Source organism: Pristiophorus japonicus, chromosome 15 (assembly GCF_044704955.1).
Source record: "Pristiophorus japonicus isolate sPriJap1 chromosome 15, sPriJap1.hap1, whole genome shotgun sequence".
In the NCBI taxonomy this organism is placed as follows: Eukaryota; Metazoa; Chordata; class Chondrichthyes; family Pristiophoridae; genus Pristiophorus; species Pristiophorus japonicus.
In genome coordinates this window covers 58,305,163-58,329,530 of record NC_091991.1, presented here as the reverse complement: position 1 = coordinate 58,329,530, position 24,368 = coordinate 58,305,163, and the positions used below count along the sequence as shown (strand labels likewise).

The window sequence follows — 24,368 nt, the reverse complement described above, 5'->3', positions numbered from 1 at the left end:
CCTGTACTTGAACAGTCTTAAAGTAGTTAAAACATGAAAACCCACAGCTTTAACTGTAGCAAATATTTTTGATACTGATAGATAACAGCTGTTCTTAGATTGAGCAGCACTGATTGATACTACCTTGGTATTCAAATACTGACTAACCTACTAACCTTGAATTTTTAAAATAGTTTTACCACCACTGACTCTGGTGCAGTACCTCTACTGTACTCCTGGCAGGGCCTGCACTCTGTTCCTGGGACTGGCCACCCCAGGCAGTAATTGTAACACGGTCATTTGTCCTGGGTGGCTCCCCTTCATTGCTCATTGCTTCCTCCCCTCAGTGCTTCAAAACCCAATCCTCATCCAGTACATCTACCTCAAATAGTACCATATCCAACATACCTCTTCCTCTCCCACCTGGTGCTCCATGGGTTTCAGCACCATCCCCCAGCTAAACATCACAACTATGTTCCAGATCCCAGGCTATCCATGTGCAGTACTATAGGAGGTTAGCTGGTGTCACTAAAAGGCTTGCTCACCAGTTAATAATAGAATAAGCCAGAGCACAAAGGTAATTTCTTTTTCAAATTCTTTCAAACTATGATTGTCTGTATCTGTAGCCAAATGCGACATTACGATATATGTTTCATTTTTCTCTAATGTTAATTTTAAAAAAGTTAATGAGTATAAAACAGCAAAACGTTCTTCATACTTACATCCAACATTTGTGCTAATATTAACAAAGAAATTAATTCTGTGGTCAGCATATTTAACATGCTGCAATTGAGTCATTTACAGAAACAGTATATTGAGCTCAATTTTCCCCAGTGATTTGCACTTTTTTTGGCGCTCGCCGCTTTTTTTGGCGTAAGTTAAAAAATTAAAGTTTCCCCAAGGAATGTGCGCCAGCGTAACTCAGTTTTTAGGTTAGGTTTTTTTTGCGTCATAGGGGGCGTAACCTGATGTCTGCGCCAGTTTTTGTCAATTATGTAAGTTTACCCCCCAAAAAATTCTCCTTGGTCGGCGCATGTGACCACTCCCGAAAAACCTTCTGGTGAATTAAGATAAAGCAGCGCACATTAAAAAATCGACGTGGAAAGACGCCATCAATTTTCAGCGAAGTTTTGGAGGGAGTCAAGAAAATATGCATAATAAAGATTACATTTCTTTACCTTATAATGCAGTAAATGGAAGTTTGAAGGAATTCTGTAAGTTTTCATTTTTTTTCAACTGACACACCACCAGCAAACGGAGCTCGAGGGTCGGAGCGTTGGCCGGCAAAATCGATCCCGCACCTGGACACAGCCTCGGGTCTCAGCTGCAAAAGAAGCCTGGGGGAGGGTGAGGGGTGCTGTGGAACGCATACGGAAGGCATCAGAAGCCTGCACTATGCATCAAGTCAAACCTGGATGGGTAGGGAGGCTGTGGAAGGCATAAGGAAGGCATCGGAAGCCTGCACTATGCATCAAACCAAGCCCGGGTGGGTGGGGGGGCTGTGGAAGGCACAAGGAAGGCATCGGAAGCCTGCACTATGCATCAAATGTAGCCCGGGGATTTGGGGAGGGGGATGGGTGGGGGAGGGATTCCCGATCACTGCGCCTGCTCAGACCTGGGTGTGGTCCATACAGACTTTGTGGGGCGAGAGAACAAATAACCTTGTCCTGCCTGCCTGCCGTTTTGAGCTTCTTGCAAAGGTAAAATTTAAGCATGGGGCAATACTGACAATGCCATACATTGTGCAAGCCTTTTGCATGATGGTGCTGCAGCGGAGACAATTGATTCGACATCATCGCATGAGGAACCTCAGAGCATGTAGGGTGATGGGCAGGAGGCCTTACCCACATCGGGTATATCAAGACAGGCGTTCGGATCTGCACTTGGGTGATGCAGACTGTGTCAGAACGCTGCATTTCCCCAAATAAGTTGTAACTTAGATCTGTGAGTTAGTAAAAGCAGACCTGCAACCTAGAAGCATCAGGAGGACTGCTGTGGCAGTTGAAGTGAAGGTTACAGCTGCACTTTCATTCTATGCAACTGGATCATTCTAAGCTACACCTGGGGATTTGTGCGCCATTTCTCAACATGCAACACATGTCTGCATTCGACAAGTGACTGCTGCACTATATGCCCGGAGGAATGACTACATAAAGTTCCCCATACTGCCCAGGCAATGCATGACAGGGCTATGGGCTTCTCCAGGATTGCTGGCTTCTGAACGGTACAGGGCTGCATTGGTTGTACCCACGTCGCCTTGTGAGCACCTTTGGAGAATTCTGAGATGTACAGGAACAGAAAAGGCGTCCACTCCATTAATGTGCAGCTCGCGTGTGACGGCATGCATCGCATCATGTCAGTTGATGCAAGATACCCTGCGAGCACCCATGATGCGTTCATCCTACTTGAGAGCGCTATATCTGCTATGTTTCAAAAGCAGCCAGAAGGGCAGAGCTGGCTACTGGGAGACAAAGGGTACGGCCTCGCCATCTGGCTCATGATGCCCCTACGCATAACCTGGACGAAGCTGACCAGGAATACAACATGTTGCACATTGCGACATGCAGCATAATAGAGAGGACCATTGGCATCTTGAACCAGCGTTTCCGATGCCTGGATCATTCCGGAGGCTACTTGCAATACTCCCCTGAGATCGTCGGTCAGTTTACTGTTGTGTGCTGCATGCTGCATTACTTAGTCATCGTGAGGCAGCAGCAGCTCGTAGTAAAAGACCCACCTAAGGTGAGAGTGGCTGATGATAATGAAGAAGAAGATGCAGATGTCAAGGAGGAGGAGGAGGACAAGGATGAGGAAGCCATGCAACTACCTGAACCCGTAGGAAGGCAGGCCGTCGTGCCCCTTTAACGATTGCTCGAGTCTTGCGCCAGCAACTCATCCATGAATGCTTTGCTGCCTGAAGGCTCAGCGGCAACTATTCCACATGAATCACGTTTACTGTTTAGACCTGTTCTGTAATGTTGTGTTGTGTTAATGGAATAAATGATGGAAATGATTCTTGTTGATGTGGAACGTTACAGAGACACTCAACACCATCTGATTTGGTTTAAAGTAAAAGCTGTTTATTATACGTAATGGGAGAGGAGCCTCTTCACTGAGCCTTCACAGTGACTCCGCACTCTCTCTGAACAACATTTCATCATCACTTTTATACAGTTACTCGATCTATTTAGATAGGCAGTATGTTTGTTCAAAATTCGCATGAAGTACATTCGCATGGTTTGTACATTCAAAGCTGTTTTGCTTCGTGGAACGAGCAAACTACACCTTTCACAATAAGCCACATCCCATGCTCATGCTTCTGATGTTATTTCATGGGACTTACTTTAGCTAAAGCATGTCTGCAGTTTACATGTGCATGCTGTCTCAGCAGCTGCTGCTAGTGTGCAAGTTACATTGTTTTATCCCTTAATTCCTGAAGGACGCAATGTCCCACTTCAGTCCCCCCTTTTGGTCCTTGGCTACCCTGCCCAAGGCTACCAACTATTATTACCTTACCTTCCTTATGCATCCCGCCCCAACTGCGGTGATCATCTGCGAGGTTAGGGATGCCTAGTGTGTGTAAAGCTAAATAACTCCTTCGTCCTGCACATGTTTCAGCAGCTTACTCTGTTCTTTAACTATAGTATTTTGTTCTCATGTTTCGAGCAAGCAGCACAAGTCATTACAAACCAACATAATGCCAATACTAATTGTAGTGCTACCAGTACATGAGAGATGATGCTAATCCAAGGTTGGATGTTTACATTTCAGCCCCAGTTCCAGGCTTGTTCATACCACGGGACCTTGCAGAGGTCGTGATCGATCTCCTTTAATGCTCTCCTTCAGGGGGTTCTTTATCTCCTTCAGGCCCTCTGGGTGATGGAGTATGAGTGCGTCGAGGGATTCCTCATACCACCCCAGATCTATCCTTATTTCTTAAGCTGGGGGCGAAGCAGAAGTTGGGGTTAGTAATGTTACATTCTAGCTCGCCATAATCGTAGGTCTGCTGGTTTGTGACCACACAGTATTCGCCCTTGTCGCGGTGGGCAGAGTGTGTGGGTTCGGGTCCGCTGGGCTTATTTCCAGTACACATCCAACAGTCGGATTGAACCCACACAATCCTTCCTACCTTGTCCTACTGGATGTGGGCAAATGGTCAGGTGACCTACCCTGCAGCAACCCGGCAGAGACCCCTCGCATGGTTCCGTTTCTTTTGATTGTGTATTGATCCATTGGGTAATACCGCAACTAGTTCTTCCTCCTGATCAGCCCTATGTTTTTCACCTCATTTGTATGTCTAGGTTGTTTACCAATGAGGTTCCTGTGTTTACCCCGGTTAGTACATCGTTAATCAATCCCCGCTTCTGGCGATGGAAATACGCGTGTCTGCTGAAACGGAATGCCCCTGAGAAGTCTGCGGTTTCTTTGAGGACTATCCTCAACATTCGGGTGTACAGTGCTCTCACCTTGGTGTCTCATCTCTCTGATTGGCCTAGATTGGTTAGGTTGACAATCACAGGGAGTATCTCATGGTTTACATTATCATACATTTGGATTTTTCAGTGCAAATACATCCATAACATCCAGGTTTGGTCTACCGCATCTGCGCATGGAGTACAAAACCATGCGGACGCCATGCTGGTCACTGATTATTGCGTTGCCTTTTCTATTTGATGGACTCCATATATTCCGATTCCATCTGGACTCTGGTACCGCGTATAGCCTGGGCCCTTAGGGTCCTCTCGGTGGTTTGCGCGTACCCGTACTGCCCACAGGGCCAGCAGTAGTTCTCCCCATCGTACCATCTTGCAATTAAGTAAACGTGGATGCCCTCAGGCTATCTGCTACATATTAGTCTTTTTTAATTGTATCCTGTGTTTCTATCGGCCAACACCATTTATGTCTACACATGCGCATGTATCACCGCTTATTAACACCTCATATAGGCCTGACCACCACAGGGCAAATCCCATCCAGCCCGATAAACCTTTAACCATTACCTTTTCTCCTACCTGCCGGAGATTCTAAATTCTCATCCTGGTCTCTGCCTGCCTGCTGTTCCCTGACTTCCTGCCTCATACCCTTTAGTTGCTTACTCAATATGGCATGCAGTAGCTCGGACCAGGCCTGTCCCGTTTCCTGGATGGCCTTGGCCAGGGCTGTTTTTATTTCATACGATTCATCCGTTCTACCATCCCAGAACTCTGTGGGGTGGTAGGGGATGTGAAACTTCTGTTTGATGCCCAATGTGATGCATAACAGCTTTACCACCTGCCCAGTGAAGTGGGTTACTTGATCAGAGTCAATCTGAATGGGAATTTTACATCGGGGAATTACCTCCTCTGCAAGGATCCGAGCTATTGTGGTTGTGGTACAGTTTTGGGTGGCAAATACTTTTTCCCACTGTGTGAACAAATCTATTACTACTAAACAGTATTTTCTTCCTCGAGAATTTGGCAGTGGCCCAGTAAAATCAATTTGTATATTCTCCCACGGTCCCCGTGGATGTGGTTGATGAGTCATTCTTATTTTGATGGCCTTTCCCGGATTATGTTGGGCGCATGTAATACATTGCTGCCAATACTTAGCAATGTCACGTCTCATTCCTGGCCACAACCAATCTTGGGAGGTACTTATTATCATGGCGTTGCATCCAGCATGGTTGATGCCATGGTGCAATTCCATGAGCATTTTCCTTATGCAGGAGGGGGCTAATACCGTCCCATCCTTTCTCCATACAGAGTCCGACCCAGGCACCCCTCCTTTCCTTTTCCATTCTGATTTTTCTTTATGCTTCCTCTTGGATATTGGCGGACGCGGCAGCCTCTTGTGCAGCTTTGTCCGCTGCCTCCTTTCCTTTTTGTACATCATCCACCACTCGCTGGTGGACTTTTACTTTGATTACTGCCACCTAGACAGACTTACTAGCAGCGTCTAATAACAGCCTAATTCGGCTTTCATGTTTGGCCTCACCCCGAAGCGGTCATGTCGTCATGTACTACTCCGAAGGCATAGCGACTGTCGGTATAGATATTCACTCGCTTTCCTTCCGAAAATTTGAGGGCTTCTGTCAGGGCCGTAAGTTCGGCCACTTGAGCGGATAATCCTCCGTCTATTGCTCCATCTAGGGCAGTTGTCAAGTTTTCGTTTACAACTGCCCACCCGGTGTGGAGCTTTCTATCAATATACTTTCGAGATCCATCCTCGTACAATGTTAACTCAGGGTCTTCTAATGACGTCTCGCTTATATTTCCCGGTGTATCCTCCCATTCCGAGGCTTGACACTCGTGTGGTTCCCCCATGACTAAAATTCCTTCTGCCGGGTTCTCACCGATGTTCCTTACTATTTTGATGGATTCGTCCCAGGGCAACAAAACTGCTTCCCATTTTGCTCTCCGGACGTTCAAGACAGCCCAGAGTTTCCTTGTGTTAAACATTTCCACCACGGTGTGCTTGGTATGGAGGACTCTCTCCCCTGCCATAACTACGGGTTCACTCACTTTCACTGTCCAGGTGGCACAGTCAAGTATTGTTACACACCCAGACTGCTCTGCGCTGCTACTGACGACTGCCAAGTCGAGTAGTGGGCAACGGGTCTCTGTCGATCGCCATAGTTTTACTTGACCACAGCTCTGTAGAAACTCTGTTCGTTATCACAATATATGTGAAATAGCAGTTCCATATGGGTCAACCCTAGTGCTGGGGCAGACAAAAGAGCCTCTTGTACATCACCGTCTCTTGGTCTGCTCCCCAGTCTATGCCAGATATTTGGCTTTCGGATTTACACCTGTTGTATTTGTCACGGGCACCATTGGGACCTCTTGTTCGTCGAGGGAGAGTTCGGGAGTGGTGGCCCCGACTTCCCCATATGGAGGAGTGTCCCAGTTTAAGGACGATTTCTCTGCAATTATTTCTTCTAAATCGTTGTCTGTATTACGGTATGGCCCAAACAAGTCCAGATGATTAATGGACATGTCTCCATTTACTTACTTCTTCCAATTTGAATTTTACCTTTCCACTACAACACAAACCTTGTCATGTAATTAATATCCCGACTTTGTTTCCTCTTTCTCACGTTTGTTTTTTGCGCCAAGTCTTTTGCTTGCCGAGTTCCAGTGACGGGTCCCACCCATCATCTTTTATTTTAAGAATTTGTTTCTTATGCTTATCTACAAAGACCTGGTCAGAGAACCCTCAGGTTCCCCCTAGTCTTCCCTGGACATCGACATTGATCAAACAATATTCTTATCTAAGTACGCCTTAGGAATTGGTTTAGTAGTCTAATGTGCAAAGAATTTCGTCAGGGATCCTTCAGATTCCTAGTATTCTTCCCCGGATAGAGACATTTTGTCAAATCTCTATAATCTTATCTAAACCCTTTAAGAATTGGCTTAGTAGTCTTATATGCGAAGAATTTCATCATGGATCAGGTCCCTAGTATTCTTCCCCGGATATAGACATTTTGTCAAACCTATATTCTTATCAAACATGCCTTTAAAATAAACAAATAGACTTTTACCTTGCTCGAATCGTCTGACTGACATTCACATAGAGCAATAGATTACATTGGATTTTGAGAGTGATATTTAAACTTACTCACTCAGTGATGGTCTGTCACGATCGGTGTCCAGTCCTTTGGAGCAATCCTGCCGACTACTGCCGACAATTGATGTGGAGAGTTACAGAAACACTCAACACAGTCTGATTTGGTTTAAAATAAAAGTTGTTTATTATACGTATACAGGAGAGAAGCCTCTTCACTGAACCTTCTCAGTGACCTCTGCTCTCTCTCTCCGAACAACATTTCGTCATCACTTTTATACAGTTACTCGACCAATTTCAGTCGGTATTATGTTCGTTCAAAATTCGCATGAAGATTGTGGTTGTACATTCAAAGCCGTTTTGCTTCGTGGAACTAGCAAACTACACCTTTCACAATAAGCCACATCCCGTGTTCGCGCTTCTGACGTTATTTCAGGGGACTTACTTTAGCTAAAGCATGTCTGCGGTTTATGTGTATGTGCTGTCCCAGCAGCTGCTGCTAGTGTGCAGGTTGCATTGTTAATCCCTTAATTCCTAAAGGACGCAATGTCCTACTTCACTTGTTTACTTCAAAAAGTTGTGTTAATAATCGAACAAATAATGGAAATGATTCAGTTATAATTTAAAATATATTTTATTCAAAAGTTTAACAAACATTTATTTATACTTAACTTAACTTTAATAAACATATTCTTGTATTTAACTTTAATGTTTTCACTTCAGATTACTTACTTACTTTTACACTTGTAAATTTACATAACTTACAAAACACTTTTAATTTGAGAACAGTTACAACAGTAACAACAACAACAGCAAAGAAATGCTGCATCCATCTCTCCTCTACCTTATTCTAAGTCTGCCCACTGCGCTTGGTCTTGGTGACTCCACCACCCTTGCCCACAGGCAGTGGTGCAGTGTTTCTCGGGTTGGTACCAAGCTTATACTTTCAAACATCTCTGGTAATGTACACTTCTTGATGCGGGAGGGCAGGCGGTAATGTGGAAGGCCCGGATTGGGTTTCTTTATAGGCTGGTCTGGGCATTGGAGTGACAATGGCAGTTGATTCTGTCAATGGGTGCGGGGTCTGGGCATGTTCCCTTATAGCAGCAGCTAACTCCAAAATTCCCTCCCTCATTTGCCCTGACAGTGTCTCAACTACCTCCAACATTCATAGAAACATAGAAAATAGGTGCAGGAGTAGGCCATTCGGCCCTTCGAGCCTGCACCACCATTCAATAAGATTATGGCTGATCATTCACCTCAGTACCCCGCTCCTGCTTTCTCTCCATACCCCTTGATCCCTTTAGCCATAAGGGCCATATCCATCTCCCTCTTGCATATATCTAACGAACTGGCATCAACAACTCTCTGCGGAAGAGAATTCCACAGGTTAACAACTCTCTGAGTGAAGAAGTTTCTCCTCATCTCGGTCCTAAATGGCTTACCCCTTAACCTTAGACTGTGACCCCTGGTTCTGGACTTCCCCAACATCGGGAACATTCTTCTTGCATCTAACCTGTTCAGTCCCATCAGAATTTTATATGTTTCTATGAGATCCCCTCTCATTCTTCTAAACTCCAGTGAATACAGGCCCAGTCGATTCAATCTCTCCTCATATGTCAGTCCCGCCATCCCGGGAATCAGTCTGGTGAACCTTCGCTGCACTCCCTCAATAGCAAGACATCCTTCCTCAGATTAGGAGACCAAAACTGAACACAATATTCCAGGTGAGGCCTCACCAAGGCCCTGTGCAGCTGCAGCAAGACCTCCCTGCTCCTATACTCAAATCCCCAGCTATGAAGGCCAACATGCCATTTGCCTTCTTCACCGCCTGCTGCACCTGCATGACAACCTTCAATGACTGATGTACCATGACACCCAGGTCTCATTGCACCCCCCCTTTTCCTAATCTGCCGCCATTCAGATAATATTCTGCCTTCGTGTTTTTGCCATCAAAAGTGGATAACCTCACATTTATCCACATTATACTGCATCTGCCATGCATTTGCCCACTCACCTAACCTGTCCAAGTCACGCTGCAGCCTCTTGGCATCCTCCTCACAGCTCACACTGCCACCCAGCTTAGTGTCATCTACAAACTTGGAGATATTACACTCAATTCCTTCATCTGAATCATTGATGCATATTGTAAAGAGCTGGGGTCCCAGCACTGAGCTCTGCGGCACCCCACTAATCACTGCCTGCCATTCTGAAAAGGACCCATTTATCCCGACTCTCTGTTTCCTGTCTACCAACCAGTTCTCGATCCACGTCAATACATTACCCCCAATACCATGTGTTTTGATTTTGCACACCAATCTCTTGTGTGGGACCTTCTCAAAAGCCTTTTGAAAGTCCAAGTACACCACATCCACTGGTCCTCCCTTGTCCACTCTACTAGTTACATCCTCAAAAAATTCTAGAAGATTTTTCAAGCCTGATTTCCCCTTCATAAATCCATGCTGACTTGGACCGATCCTGTCAATGCTTTCCAAATGCGCTGCTATTTCATCTTTAATAATTGCTTCCAACATTTTCCCCATTGCTGATATCAGGCTAACTGGTCTATAATTCCCCGTTTTTCTCTCTCCCTTCTTTTTTAAAAAATGGTGTTACATCAGCTACCCTCCAGTCTATAGGAACTGATCCAGAGTCGATAACTGTTGAAAAATGATCACCAATGCATGCACTATTTCTCGGGCCACTTCCTTAAGTACTCTGGGATGCGGACTATCCGGAGAGTGGTGAACCTGTGGAATTCTCTACCACAGAAAGTTGTTGAGGCCAATTCACTAAATATATTCAAAAAGGAGTTAGATGTTGTCCTTACTACTAGGGGGATCAAGGGGCATGGCAAGAAAGCAGGAATGGGGTACTGAAGTTGCATGTTCGTTGAATGACGTTGCAGGCTCAAAGGGCCAAATGGCCTACTCCTGCACCTATTTTCTATGTTTCTATGTTTCACCTCCTCACCCTGGGTGTGGCTCACTGCAACCCACCAGACGGTGGGAAATCATGGAATGTCCCACCAACACTCAAACCACTACTCAGAGAAAGGACTAGCACCTCAATGGGTGGCACCTGCACCTCCTCCAAAGTGAGTACAACAGTGGGAACTGCATCCATCCCCTCCACCTCCCCCTTACCCCCATGCTCTTGATCTGGAAGGTGGGATTGGAAGATGTTCTCCTCTTCAGGCTCGTTCTTGTCTGAATCTTCTTCTGCATCGTCAGGGTTGGCCTCAAGTTCTGCAAAATATAACAGTATCAACAAATGGTTAGCAGCAGAGGAGGGGGCAGGATGGCATGAGTAGGCACACACTGTGCAGGCAGCAGGCTCATTTGAAGGACCACGATAAATGATAGCACATTACATCAATCGAAGCGTAGCTGATGGAGACATTCCCATGAACCGAAGCATGGCTAGCCCGCGCAATATTTAACATTTAGGAATGCCGGACTGTGGGATTTGCAGGACTTGCCCTCTCCCTCGAGTGTGGGCCCAGCTTGTGCAGTGGTGGTTGCTTTTCCCCAGGCAGGACCCATCAAAGCAGTGACCCTCCCTTCCAAGAGTGTCAGTGGGTGCAGATATGCTGGGTCTCTTCCTGTTCGAGTTCTTTCTCATTTGTTGTGTGCCACTTTCCTCTGCAAAGATGAAAATATAACTTTTTAGAGGGGGTGTCTTTCTGTTGGGTGAGATATACAGATAGTCACATTCACAATTGCAATTCCATTGAAAAATGAAAATATTACTTACACTAACTATTTGACTAAGGTCGTGCCACTTCTTTTTGCACTGGCCTCCAGACCTCGGGGTGATCACCATTTCAGAGTAATTTTCTGCAAGTTGGTTCCAGCATTTCTTCATTTCTTTGGGTGGAACTTTTATATGACCTCTACTGGTGTTCAGCTCCTGCGATCTGGCTTCAATTACAGTAACTAGTGCCTCCACTTCATCCTGTAAGAAATTCTTGGTCCTTGTGCCGCATTGCATCTTGTATTGCAACTCCGATTTTTCCAATGATAATTAAAGTTCTCATATAGCACTCAAAGTTCTCACACGCACGACTGGTTCTTTAAAAATGGCCGATTGCAGACCGGGAGCTGTACTGCGCATGCGCGCCCATAGGAATCACGTCAAAAACGTCCTTTTTTTCGCACATGCGCAGAAGGGGCAACATTGTTTTTTCGGCCCAGACATTCGGCTCCACCCCCTGAGGCTACAGGACAGGCTGCGCGGCACCAATTTCAAAAAAATAGAACGGGGAAACTTGGCACATTTATTTTTGGAGCAGTTGTGGCCTAGAAAATGGGCAATACATCAAAAAATGGCTTTGGGCAAAATTGAGCCCATTGTTTTATGCCATTTTGTGCAAGCTATTAAAATATTGCCTTGCAAAGTATTGATGTTCTGCAGATTGTCTTGTAAACTCAGTTGACAAGTCGAGGTATGTAATTAGCTTTAAGATGTCTTGTCAGTATGTAATTTTTTTAAATTAATGACATTACCAGCTGCCTGTTGTATATGTGACAGGAATACAAATTTTTGTTCAAAGTCGCATAGCAACCATTTGTCACCTATCCTCTGAGACCATCCTGCTGTGATATAATTATATACAAAACTCAAAATAAGGGGGTGGTGGTCTGCTGGTAAACAAGTCACTGAGTGATACCAACCATAATAATCTCTGTCTGGCAGACATGGGAGTTTTTCCTGGTAAAATACTGCTGCGCAATCGTATCATGTACCACAAATTAAAGTAAAAGTGACATTTTCCAATATATCTGTATGTTATTTCTAAAATATTTTAAAGTATTCAATATTTTTTGCTCTTCTTTTTTTGGTTACTTTCCTTCTTCCCCTGTACCAAATGCTGTTTGTGTCTAAAAGGTATCAAGCAACGTTACTAGCACTGCTTTATCTGTGACCACTAAGAAGCGTGAGAGAGTGAGCCAATTTGCCTTGCCTTCCAAGTTTGCCTCCCTCCAATATGCTGCACCAATGCATCAGCCAAGTAATGTTAAGGATGTATTCATAAAAATCTGTATGGAATTAGAGTGCAGCATTCCCCTGATTTGATGAAAAGCTACTGACTCTCAAACTGTGACATTATCAATATTCTGCTTCCCCCAGTTATCTGTAATTTTGCACTTCTCACAAGATAAAAATAGTGTTCGAGTGTGATGTTGACATTATGGTCCAATGATAACATTTCGTATGATAAAAAGATGTGATGGGGTGTATTTTCCTCCTTGCCACAACGGCGGGAAATCTTCGTAGGGCCGATTGTATTCCCACTCCTTGACTATGACCCAGTTTCCTTGGGGCAGGAAAATTCAAATAGGTAGGACAGGCCACCTCGGCCAATTTCAACATTAATACAAAAGCAAAAAGCTGCGGATGCTGGAACCTGAAATAAAAATAGAAAATGCTGGAAATCTCAGCTGACCAGGCAGCATCTGTGGAGAGAAAAACGGTGTTAACGTTTCAGGTAGATGACCCTTCATCAGATGACCGTTCTGACGAAGGGTCATCGACCTGAAACATTAACTCTGTTTTACTCTCCACAGATGTCGTCTGACCTGCTGAGATTTCCAGCATTTTCTGTTCCAATTTCAATTGCTGGAGCACCCACTTCAGATGGTTCAGCAGTTAAAATCAGGAATGCTCAAGAGGGCAGAATTTGAGGAGCGCAGACATCTCGGGGGGCAGGAGGGGTTGTGAGGCTGAAAGAGATTACAAAGATAGGGAGGGGTGAGGCCATGGAGGGATTTGTAAACAAGGATGAGAATTTTGAAATCGAGGCATTGCTTAACCAGGAGCCAATGTAGGTCAGCAAGCACAGGAGTGATGGGTGATCGGGACTTGGTGCAAGTTAGGATACAGGCTGTCGAGTTTTGGATGACCGCAAGCTTACATAGGGTAGAATGTGGGAGGCCAACCAGGAGTGCATTGGAGTAGTCAAGTCTAGAGGTAACAAAGACACGGATGAGGGTTTTAGCAGCAGAAGAGCTGAGGCAGGGGCGGAGGCGGGCATTGTTCCGGAAGTGGAAATAGGTGGTTTTAGTTATGCTGCAGGTATGTGGCCGGAAGCTCATTTCAGGGTCAAATATGAGGCCCAGGTTGCGAACAGTCTGTTTCAGCCTCAGATAGATGCAGGGAGAGGGATGGAATTAGTGGCTAGGGAATGCAGTTTGTGGCGGGGACCAAAGACAGTGGCTTCAATCTACCCAATATTTAATTGGAGAACATTTCTGCTCATCCAGTACTGGATGTCAGACAAGCAATCTGACAATTTAGAGACCATGGAGGGGTTTGAGAGAAGAGGTGGAGAGGTAGAGCTGGGTGTCATCAGCGTATATGTGGAAACTCACTCTGTGTTTTTGGATGATATAGCCAAGGAGTAGCATATAGATGAGAAATCGGAGGGGCCAAGGATAGATCCTTGGGGGACACCAGAGATAACGATGCGGGAGTGGAAAGAGAAGCCATTATTTGCACTAGTTTACCAGCATTACTGATTCGGAAAATCTGCTCTGACATGTTTAAAATTTTGTACTTAATTTGTGAAAGGGGTCTGTGGACATTTGAATGCACTTTCATTCAGACATTGACATCAGTTATAATGTGGCAGCAAGTTACACAATGTGCATGTGAACAGCATTAGTAAGGATGGCCCCAAGTTTCCACATGATTTGCTCCTGATTTTTAGGAGCAACTGGTGTAGAACGGAGTATCTTAGAAATCGGAATTCTCCACATTTAGTTTTCTGCAATTCTAGTCAGGTAGAACAGTTTCACTTTTGAACAGAATTTTTTTTTCAAAAGGGGGCGTGTCCGGCCACTGACTCCTGATTTCAAAGTTTCCACAGTGAAAACGTACTCCAAACTAACTTAGAATGGAGTAAGTGAAGATTTTTGTACGCTTGAAAAAACCTTGTCTACACTTTAAAAAATCAGGCGCAGGTTACAAATTAGGCGTTGGGAACGAGGTGGGGGGGGGAATGGAAGTCATTAAATTCTACAATCAATCCTTAGTTATACTTATACAAATATTATACAAATAAATCCAACCTGAATAAAAATTTATAAGCAAAGAAAAGATTAAATAAACCATGTTCCTACCTGTGTGAAAGTGCTTCAGGCAGGCCTTTCAGGCAGTGGTGTGGCGTCAGTGTGTCGACGGCAGCGGCAGCAAGCAACCTTCGAGCTGAGCTGCAGTGCTTGAGGCAGGGGTGTGGCATCAGTGTCTCGTCTCGACGGCAGCGACAGGCAGCAAGCAGCCTTTGAGCTGAGCTGCGGTGCTTGAGGCAGGCCTTCATTCCCCGCGAAGATGCAGCACCCGGACGGACTTGAGGCCATTCGGCCATGGGATTGCAGCGGCGTCAGTGGCTGATCGGGAGCTGAAGAAAGAACAGCAGCAGCCTTCGAGCTGTGAGGGGGACTGACTGAGGCCATTTGGACAGGGAGAGGCAGCCACATCGACATCTTTATATTTAAATTTGCAGAATGGGTGCACCACATATTATGCAATGGTTTGCTTCCTCATGCAAGAAATTCTTTGTTCTTGGTGGAAGTTGATCCATTGCAAAGTTGAATTGGCACTTTTATTTCTCCAAACACACAGTCCTTAATTTGCAGGCACCAGTTCTGCAAGTTTAGCAGTGAAAAGCTGAACTCACTGATTTCAGCAGGTGATTTATTCAGCAGTGCTGCTAAAAGCACTCCCTCACACACAGAAATATCAAGAAAATTAAAATACAAGCCTTTGCAGGGATCCAAGAAACAAATCTTCACTTTTTCTGCAGTACTTTTAAAAATGGCCGAGTGCCAATGTTTACTTCAGACTGCGCGTGCGCGAACGCTCCAACGCGAATACGCAGGGTTGCCGGCACCAAGAAGCCTCATTTCAATTGTACCCCTCCCTCCTACTTACAAAATCGGCGCGAGTGGTAGGCTCCGCCCCCTGTGCAACGCGCCAAGCAGACATCGAGCTCCAAGGAGCTCGAGAATACCGCACTTTTTTTCCGGCACCGTTTTCGGTGTGAAAAACAGGCGCCCAGCTCTGAGGTGCGCCTTTTTTGCCGTGTGTGGAAACTTGGGGCCGATGTGTGCGCAATTCGCTAATTTTGTGGAAGTAGAAAATATTGCAGTTAAATAGTAAAATATCTGAGGTGAACAACCCTCACATGTAATAAAAATTATTTTTATTATGAACAAGATTGTTGTATCTCTGAAACAAAGTGTATTCTCTAATAAAAGACCCATTCCCTGTCAGCCATTACTGATCTAATGCCAAAAGCTTGTATAAAAATGACAGATTTTCGGGTGCTGAGATAGGATGGAGGGATCAAAATCAATGGGGCGTATATATAAACGTTCATTCAACTAAGAGCAGCATTGGCTGTAGCTTGGGAGCAGGCTCAGTGGAACACAGAAATGAGTGAACAGGGACAGGACCAGCAAAAGGAGAAAACCAGAGAAAAAAGATGGTGCATGCCCTCACTGGAAAGTAACATCCAAACTAAAATCTGTATTTTTTTCTTACCCAGTGTTAAAACACCTTGCCTTCTCTCACTCTCTCCTCTACTCACAATGTACTGGCCAAGACGGACAATTTGCTGGATGAAAATTATAAATATGAATGTCTGGGGTAGGTTTTCATCTTCACAGCATGGATGGTAATCTGCTGGAATGGATCGACCACCTGTTCTAGAACACACCTCATTTTAATTCCACAGATTTCAGGCAGCTTCTATAATGGGCGGGCAATCCATTCTACCAGATTATTGTCCAGGTGGTGCACATGAAAATCCAACCCCCCTGTCCAACCAGTGGTATATTGTGCCATCACTCAACTCTACTTTATCTTTATTTTGTTCCTCCTTCATCGAGTGCCATCTTTCAGTTCAAGTAATTAAGAAAACAAGTAGGAAACACTTTATACAGTTCAAAGTTTCACAGACAGCTTATTCTTTTTGTTGCAGCCGATATTGGCGTAGATGGAACAGATTTTGCAGGAGAAAATGTCGAACTGGAGTGAAGTCTAATGTGTTTTACTGGCTTGTAATATTTCTAGTATTCCTCAACACCCTTACCATTGCATCGGAACACTACAGCCAGCCTGACTGGCTTACTCTAGTTCAAGGTAAGAGCAAAGCAAAATGAAAATAAATATAAGTATGTTAGCATGTTATTTCATGGTATATAGATGGTATCCCCATCTATCAGTCAGTAAAATCTTTCCAATATAATTTCTTTCCTATACACATTGTATACAAGAGCCGTAACGCACCTGACAAATACAAAAAATAAGCAATAAAAAAGGAAAAAGATTGTCATATTTTTGTATAGTATTAGTTGATCTCTTGTGGTATTGCACACGATAAGCTGGAGAATATAGTCTCATTCTTATCTATCTGCTGCCTTCGTGTTGCTGTTCTCTCCATCTCATCTTTTCTGATTCTATTTCTCTTACCCCAACTCTTTTTGCCTCACTTCCTCTTTCCCTGTTGTTTTTACTTCTTTCCTTCTGGGTGGAAGATGGTGAGTGACATGGCAGTAGGAGAAATATTCCATCAGTACAACGGACGAATTATATTATGAATCCTGGAAATTTTTGGAACACTGTGCATACTCAAGACAATACAATCCAAATCCAGTTCCAGGAGTCACGGCTCTGGGCCAAAATATTTAGTTCAAATCTAGGCTTTTAGGAGAACCTTCAGATTAAAACCTTAATGAAGGCTTTAAAAGGCACAAGTGGCAATTCAGTGATAAATGTAATCATTTGGACATTAAAAATTTCAGTCAGTGAGGAAAAAAAAGACAGATGAAAAAAAATTCAAAAACATTTTGAGCAATTTGAGAGAACCTAGTGGCTAGATTATACAATCACAGTGATAATAAGCTTGCATGAGTTATAAATGTGGATTTAGAAAATTTTAATGAGAAAATGTTGGCATAAAAATGTAACAAGTCGTCAAGTTGTACAGACAGGACGTGTGCACAGACATGATTTTTAAAAATATATTATTGGTCTTTAAAAAAGTTTACAGTTTTGTATGAGTTAAGAAAACTTTTTAGGGCTGAGGTGACTTTGTTAAGCTGGTCAACAACCTTCACTCTCACAGTTTATAATATTATCTCAGCTCTTTATGTGTTACAGAACTGTAAGATGCTGAACTCTGTTATCCTATAGTTCTAATGTACATTGATTCCTGTTAAATTCTCAATGTATTTGTCTATTGTCTAAAATATTGCAGTTTTCTCTGTGGCACACTGCATAAATGCACTACATGGTAAGACACTAAGCTTGACACCACTAGGTTCACTTCCAGGTCTGTGCTGCATTAGTTGATTTCTCATGCGATGATGGTGATGATACAATTGGCCTCCATGCCTTTGTGCTAAAATAGGGAAAACCAATCGCCTCCTGGAAGCCGTCGCACTCCTGGAATGGCTCGCCCTGCTCCCTGAAGAAGCTAGCTCCAGTTCTATTTATAGCCCCGACCTACGGATGGTGTTCTCCCGCAGATGCCGCGGTATATACATATTATACATCAGTCTAAGTCACTGCTTGTAGGACAGGAATGGGAAAAGGGAGAGAAAATTGTGGGGTTTTTTAAACTTGTTTGTTTTTTTATTTTGTAGATACTGCAAACAAAGTCCTTTTGGCACTCTTCACTGGTGAAATGCTGCTTAAGATGTACAGTCTTGGACTTCAAGCTTATTTTGTTTCACTCTTTAACCGTTTTGACTGTTTCATTGTCTGTGGGGGAATCCTTGAGACAATTCTAGTGGAGACCAAGATTATGTCCCCTCTCGGCATTTCAGTGCTTCGCTGTGTGCGACTGCTGAGGATATTTAAAATTACAAGGTAATGTGTTATTTTTTTCACTTTTTGATATGTATATTTTTATTAAGCAAATAAAGTGTGTTTGTATGCACACCTGTCAGCATGAGAATAAATATGAAGGAATCAAATGGATTGACCTGATCACTTATGAATGCTGCAATAATGAATAATTCAACATCACTCATTGGATATAAATCATAATGTACTCTGTTCAGAACATAAATTAAAAAATAATCTGGCAAAGCAATAGGTAAAATTAATAGAAATAATGAAGTTGCATTGTATTTCTTTGTGATTTGGGCTAGATTTTGCACATTTGAACAGGAATGGACAGAAATCAAGCAACATGGGTGTTCATTAATTTATTGTTGTGCAATATAGAATTTCTATACATTTAAAATATTTATACTTTGAACAGATTGATCAAACTCTCAAAGCAAGTGTAGTTGCAGTAATCAGAGAGCGATGTAACATGCTCTGCATTAAAATATCAAAATTTGTAATTGCATTATCAAGTGTGGCATACATATTTGAAAACTATATAAATTGAGTACAAAATATTAAATCTGTCAAGAATTAACTCCCAAAAAAGAACTCATTCTCATTTTATGTAAATGGTAAATTTAGAGTTTGGATTAAATTTGAATGCAACCCAAACTAATATGGGTTCTCTCATGAAAGAACTGGATGGTGCAGTGGATGACTGTCCTTTTCAATCACAGCTACGCATTTAAAAAAATAATTAAATATTATTTAAATGAAACACAAGAGGCATGTCAAAATCAGTCCGGAAAAATCAATATAATAAAGTACTTGAGAATATTACTCCTAAAATTGTGAATAAAAACATAATTACCTTCTTTGTTTCTATGTTTAGATACTGGAATTCCTTGAGTAACCTGGTAGCTTCCCTTTTGAACTCAGTCCGGTCAATTGCTTCTTTGTTGCTGCTCCTCTTCCTTTTTATCATCATTTTTTCTCTCCTGGGTATGCAACTATTTGGAGGAAAATTCAATTTTGATGAGATGGAAACTAAACGGAGTACATTTGATAACTTTCCTCAGTCCCTTCTCACTGTCTTCCAGGTATGTAATGGTTACTTTTAACATTATATACATTGTCAAAGTATCAATCCTGGTTGCAACCTGATAACTACATTGCTAGAATATTGAACTCCCAATGAATGAAACCTACAATAATGATGAATTATTAAACCCCAGTATTAAATGGCCATGAAAACCTTTGTTCCTTATTATGTGTCCTTTGTCCTAAACATGAAGGCCTCTGTCTCCAGGTCACAGTGTAGGGGAACGAGGAAGAAAGTAGCGACCCGAACAGTTGCCATGCGTGCTCCAAAAATATTAGCTGCCACCAGATGTTTGTCGATATTTTGTTTGTTTTTGACATGAATGCAGACAAAAGAGATCTTATCACAGATCATCTTCAGTCGTTGCAATGGAGTTCACCCATTGATTTACTGACCCACAAACAATGTAAGCCTCCCTGAAAGCTGCCAGAAAATACAACCCCCTCCCCCAACCCCCATCACTGATGGGCAAAAAATGAAAATTTAAAAGAAGAACCTTGACAAAGGAGGCGTTTGAAGTTCTAGCGTCCATCCTCATGCATCCTCCCAGACTTCTCATGGCCATTAACGCTGTTAAAAGACTTTTTAGCGGCGGCACTCACTGGCGTAATTTAGCGCTGGTGGCAATGCAAGCGGAGAATTCCAAAGTGGATGAGAAGGCATCAACTCGACGTTGGTCAACTCATTAAAATACTCTTGCCGCTAGCAGGCAACGGCAACGCTGCCGACCAGCTGAAAATGGAGGCTGCCGTGGCACACACCACCAGCTGGCGAAAGAGTGCAGGCTGCCGTTTTTCCGCCATTTCATGGTGCTAACGGGTGACACAATCCACCCAAATTTCTAGGGCAAAGTACCTTATATGGTTACACTTATTGACTTATCTTTCAGGATTGTAAATTAGTTGGCTAAATTGCCGACAATTTCCTTGGAGATGTTCCCACTTTGCCGTCATAACTTCGCTGGCAGTGCAGCGAAAACCCCGTTTGTATGTAAACTGCTTTTCTGCCACACATTCAGCAAAGTTGTGCTGGCGGAGCAAAAGCAGCTCTGAAGAAATTTCCAGCTAATGTCACTGTGAATTATTTTTCAGTAAACTACTGCTCCATGTTATGTATTTTTAAATCATAAAAATTACAGTAAAGTCATTTCGCCCATTGTATTTGGACTAGCTCGTCAGCAGGAATTACCTTCTCCAATCTCAATTCCCTCCTCTTCCCGCTATAATAGACAGATTGCCATTGGAGTTTCAAAGTATACTGATTCTGAAGATGTAATAAAATGCAAGTGCAAAGCCAAATACCTAAACTGATTTACGATCTTAACTCATTGCTAGGGATTCTTCATAAATAAATAACCCATTATTATTTTTAATACCATTTTGAGATTCCCCTACTACTAGTGCTCGGTACATTAAATACAGTAGCAGTGCTGTGATAGTCCAAAGCTGATTAAGATAATTACAACAATGACCCCAAATCTATATGGGATCATATTACTTGTGCTATATTAACATTAGTTTCTTTGTCGGTTTTCTGGTGTCACATTAATTAGAAACATACCACAGGTATATATTGTATTAGAATGACATCAATTGGAGCCAATACCATTACATTACTGAAATTGGTTGAACATCTATTTACATTATGATCCAAATACCATATGGTTGCAAGTTGCTTTATAATTTATATCAGACACACTGCATTTATTCTGAGGAATTGCAGTCACTTGTTTGTGTTTACAATAAAGCTGTTACTTCAGTTGTGACACCAAAATTTAGAGGGATAGTGTCAGGACTTATGGGGATAGATTTTGACTACCTGTCGGCCGACCAGTGGAGGTCACCAGTCAACCACTCACCAGAGGAACTGCAAATGGATACAACTGAAGGCTGGGGAAAATTAAGCCCACAACTCAAAGGAAGTATATTTGTATATTAAAAATGGTATACAAAATACAGGAGGTGGTACTGTAGCTTATGGAAGACAAAGCATTTGTGTGCAGATAATTTAACTGTATGTCTGTGGTGTTTGTGTTGGTCAATATCACCCATTGCAGAGCATATGATTAGCATTTTATCCTCATTATGTAAAGCCGTGCAAAGTCAGTGATGACTTGCAACTTATTGTGGAGAGCTACTTTCAGGTTCACGGTTTTATATTTCGGAAATAGTTACAGTGGAGTTAAAGACCAAAATTCATTGACATACTGCCCACTACCGCCCACACACTGCCCAAAAATACAAGTTTCGTCAAAAAACAGGTACATACCACTCGGCAGAAGATTCATCATTGATATACCGCCGAGCGGTATGCACACCATCCACCATGTAGAACCGCCCGCATACTGCCCAAAAAGTGTAAGTTTCATGACATACTGCCGACATACCACCAGAGCTGTATACCATACTGGGAAAGGTGGCTTTACTCGATCTTAAGCGGGAATGGGCGGTACTGCTCGGTGCCGCCATTTTGAAATCGGGAACAGTCAGCAAAAGTATTTGAGGTGAACAGTGACTTTACAGTGTGATTTACAGTGGGAAAGGTATTTTTATTGGTACTGAGTACATTATTAAGATAGAAGGCATTTGAGTTAATAATTTTTCATTGAAAAATCATTTGTTTATCTCAGGATCTTTGAGGAGATTCTGGAGATTTAAAAAGAATGGGGCCTGTACTGTCTCAGCCTATATTGCTGACTACTTATCTAATGCAGGATCCAGATGGGAGAAGATTTTTTGAGCAGAATTATCAGGGTAATGGAGGAGGTCCCAGACTGATGAGGAGGAGGCCTTACCCCCAAATGATTTTCAGGGAGAAGCGCTCGTATTTGGACCTGACCGATCAACAGTGCGTTCGAAGGCTGCGCTTCCAAAAAGAGGTGATCAATGAGATTTGCCAGCTCATTAAGGCAGACTTGCAGCCCAGTACCACCAACATTACTGCACTCTTAGTTGAGATGAAAGTGACTGCGGCACTTTCCTTTTATGCACGTGGCTCTTTTCAGGCATTAGCTGAGGACATATGCGATATTTCTCAGCTCGTTACTCATCACTGCATTTGACAGGTAATCAAAGCACAGTATGCACGCTGGATGGAATTTATAAACTTCCCAATGACCAGGGAGGCATAGAGTAAAAGGGCTTTGGGTTTTGCACGCGTTGCCAGTTTCCCCAAGGTGCAGGGTGCTGTTGACTGTACTCATCATCATTATCATAGGCAGTCCCTTGAAATCGTGGAAGGCTTGCTTCCACTCAAAGTGAGTTCTCAGGTTACTGAACAGTCCAATATGGGAATTACAGTCTCTGTCACAGGTGGGACAGACAGTGGATGAAGGAAAGGATGGGTGAGGAGTCTGGTTTGCCGCATGCACCTTTTGCTGTTTGCGCTTGCTTTCTGCATGCTCTCGGCGATGAGACTCAAAGTATTCAACGTCCTCCCGGATGCTCTTCCTCCACCTAGGGCGGTCTTGGGTCAGGGATTCGCAGGTGCCGGTGTGGATGTTGCACTTTATCAAGGAGGCTTTGAGATTGTCCTTGAAACGTTTCCTCTGTCCACTTGAGGCTCACTTGCCATGTAGGAGTTCCGAGTAGAGTGCTTCTTTGGGAGTCTTGTGACGGGCATTCAGACAATGTTGCCTGCCCAATGGAGCTGGTCGAGTGTGGTCAGTGCTTCGATGCTGGGGATGTTGGCCTGATCGAGAACACTGACGTTGGTGCATCTATCCTCCCCGTGTATTTGCAGGATCTTGCGGAAGCAGCGCTGGTACTTCTCCAGCGCTTTGAGGTGTCTACTGTATATGGTCCACATTGACTGTACCCATATTGCCCTGCAAGCACCATTACAGGAGGCAGAGGTGTATCGAAACCATAAGGGATTCCACTCCCTCAACGCGCAGCTCGTGTGCGACCATACACAGCGCTTAATGGCAGTGAAAGCCTACTTTCCAGGGAGCATCCATGATGTGCACATTTTGCGTGAGAGCACTGTGTCTGACCTGTTGAAGTCTGAGCCACAAGGTAAATGCTGGATGCTGGGGGACAAAGGGTACAGCCTCGCCACCTGGCTCTTGGCCCCTCTGTGGAACCCTCAGACAGAAGCCGAGCAACGATATAATAAGAGCCATATAGCCACACGTAATATTATTGAAAAGACATTTGGAATGCTGAAGCAGCGCTTTCGATGCTTGGACCATTTGGGAGGCAGGCTGCAATACCATCCTGAGCAGGTTGCTCTGATCACAGTGGTGTGCTGTATGTTGCATAATTTAGCAATCATGCAGGGACAAGAATTGCCACAGGGGACCACCTGAGGAGAGACGGAGGAGGAAGCGGTGGAAAATGAGGGGGGGGGAGGATGAGGAGGAGCTTCCAGATGAACCCATGGCACCAAACCCCCCCAACACCACAGCGGAGCGTATGCCACTGCAAAATTGTTACGTCAGCAGCTCATAAATGAATGCTTTGCTTGAATGTGGAGAGCTGCGTTTTGGGACCCTGATGACTGTTACCCCAAAAGTTTGACACTGCACAAGAGTGCTTAAATTCAATTGAAATGTTTATGTAAAAATGTAAAAAAATATACAACAGTTGTAAAACTTTGTTAAACTTATAACTATAACTTTGAACAATTGTAGCACCTTTAAAAACTTGAAATAAACTTTAAAAAATCAAACTTCAACTATTTTAAATTAAAATGAACACTTGACTACAACAAAGCACCCTTTACTGACCTCGACCTCAACCTTAACCGCATACTCCACCACCCTTCGGATTCACCCCCCCCCCCCCTTTCTTACTCCTGCCCTTCCCTTTCCCACTGCCCCTGAGTCCGGACCTCCCTGGGGTGGTACCAAGCTGGCATGCAGCAGTGCACCCCGAGTGCTGTTGCTGTTGTTGGGGGTGAG

At 43.6% G+C, this 24,368-nt stretch overlaps 1 protein-coding gene across 1 annotated transcript in view; it reads left to right on the top strand.

Moving 5' to 3' along the window:
• The window catches only part of cacna1c (calcium channel, voltage-dependent, L type, alpha 1C subunit), a 1,034,505-nt gene that overhangs the window by 690,863 nt on the left and 319,274 nt on the right, over positions 1-24,368 (top strand). The window contains exons 10-12 of the mRNA XM_070900503.1: positions 16,508-16,668; positions 18,174-18,399; positions 19,256-19,463. Of these exons, the coding sequence (XP_070756604.1) occupies positions 16,508-16,668; positions 18,174-18,399; positions 19,256-19,463 (595 nt within the window). The remainder of the gene's footprint in view (positions 1-16,507; positions 16,669-18,173; positions 18,400-19,255; positions 19,464-24,368) is intronic.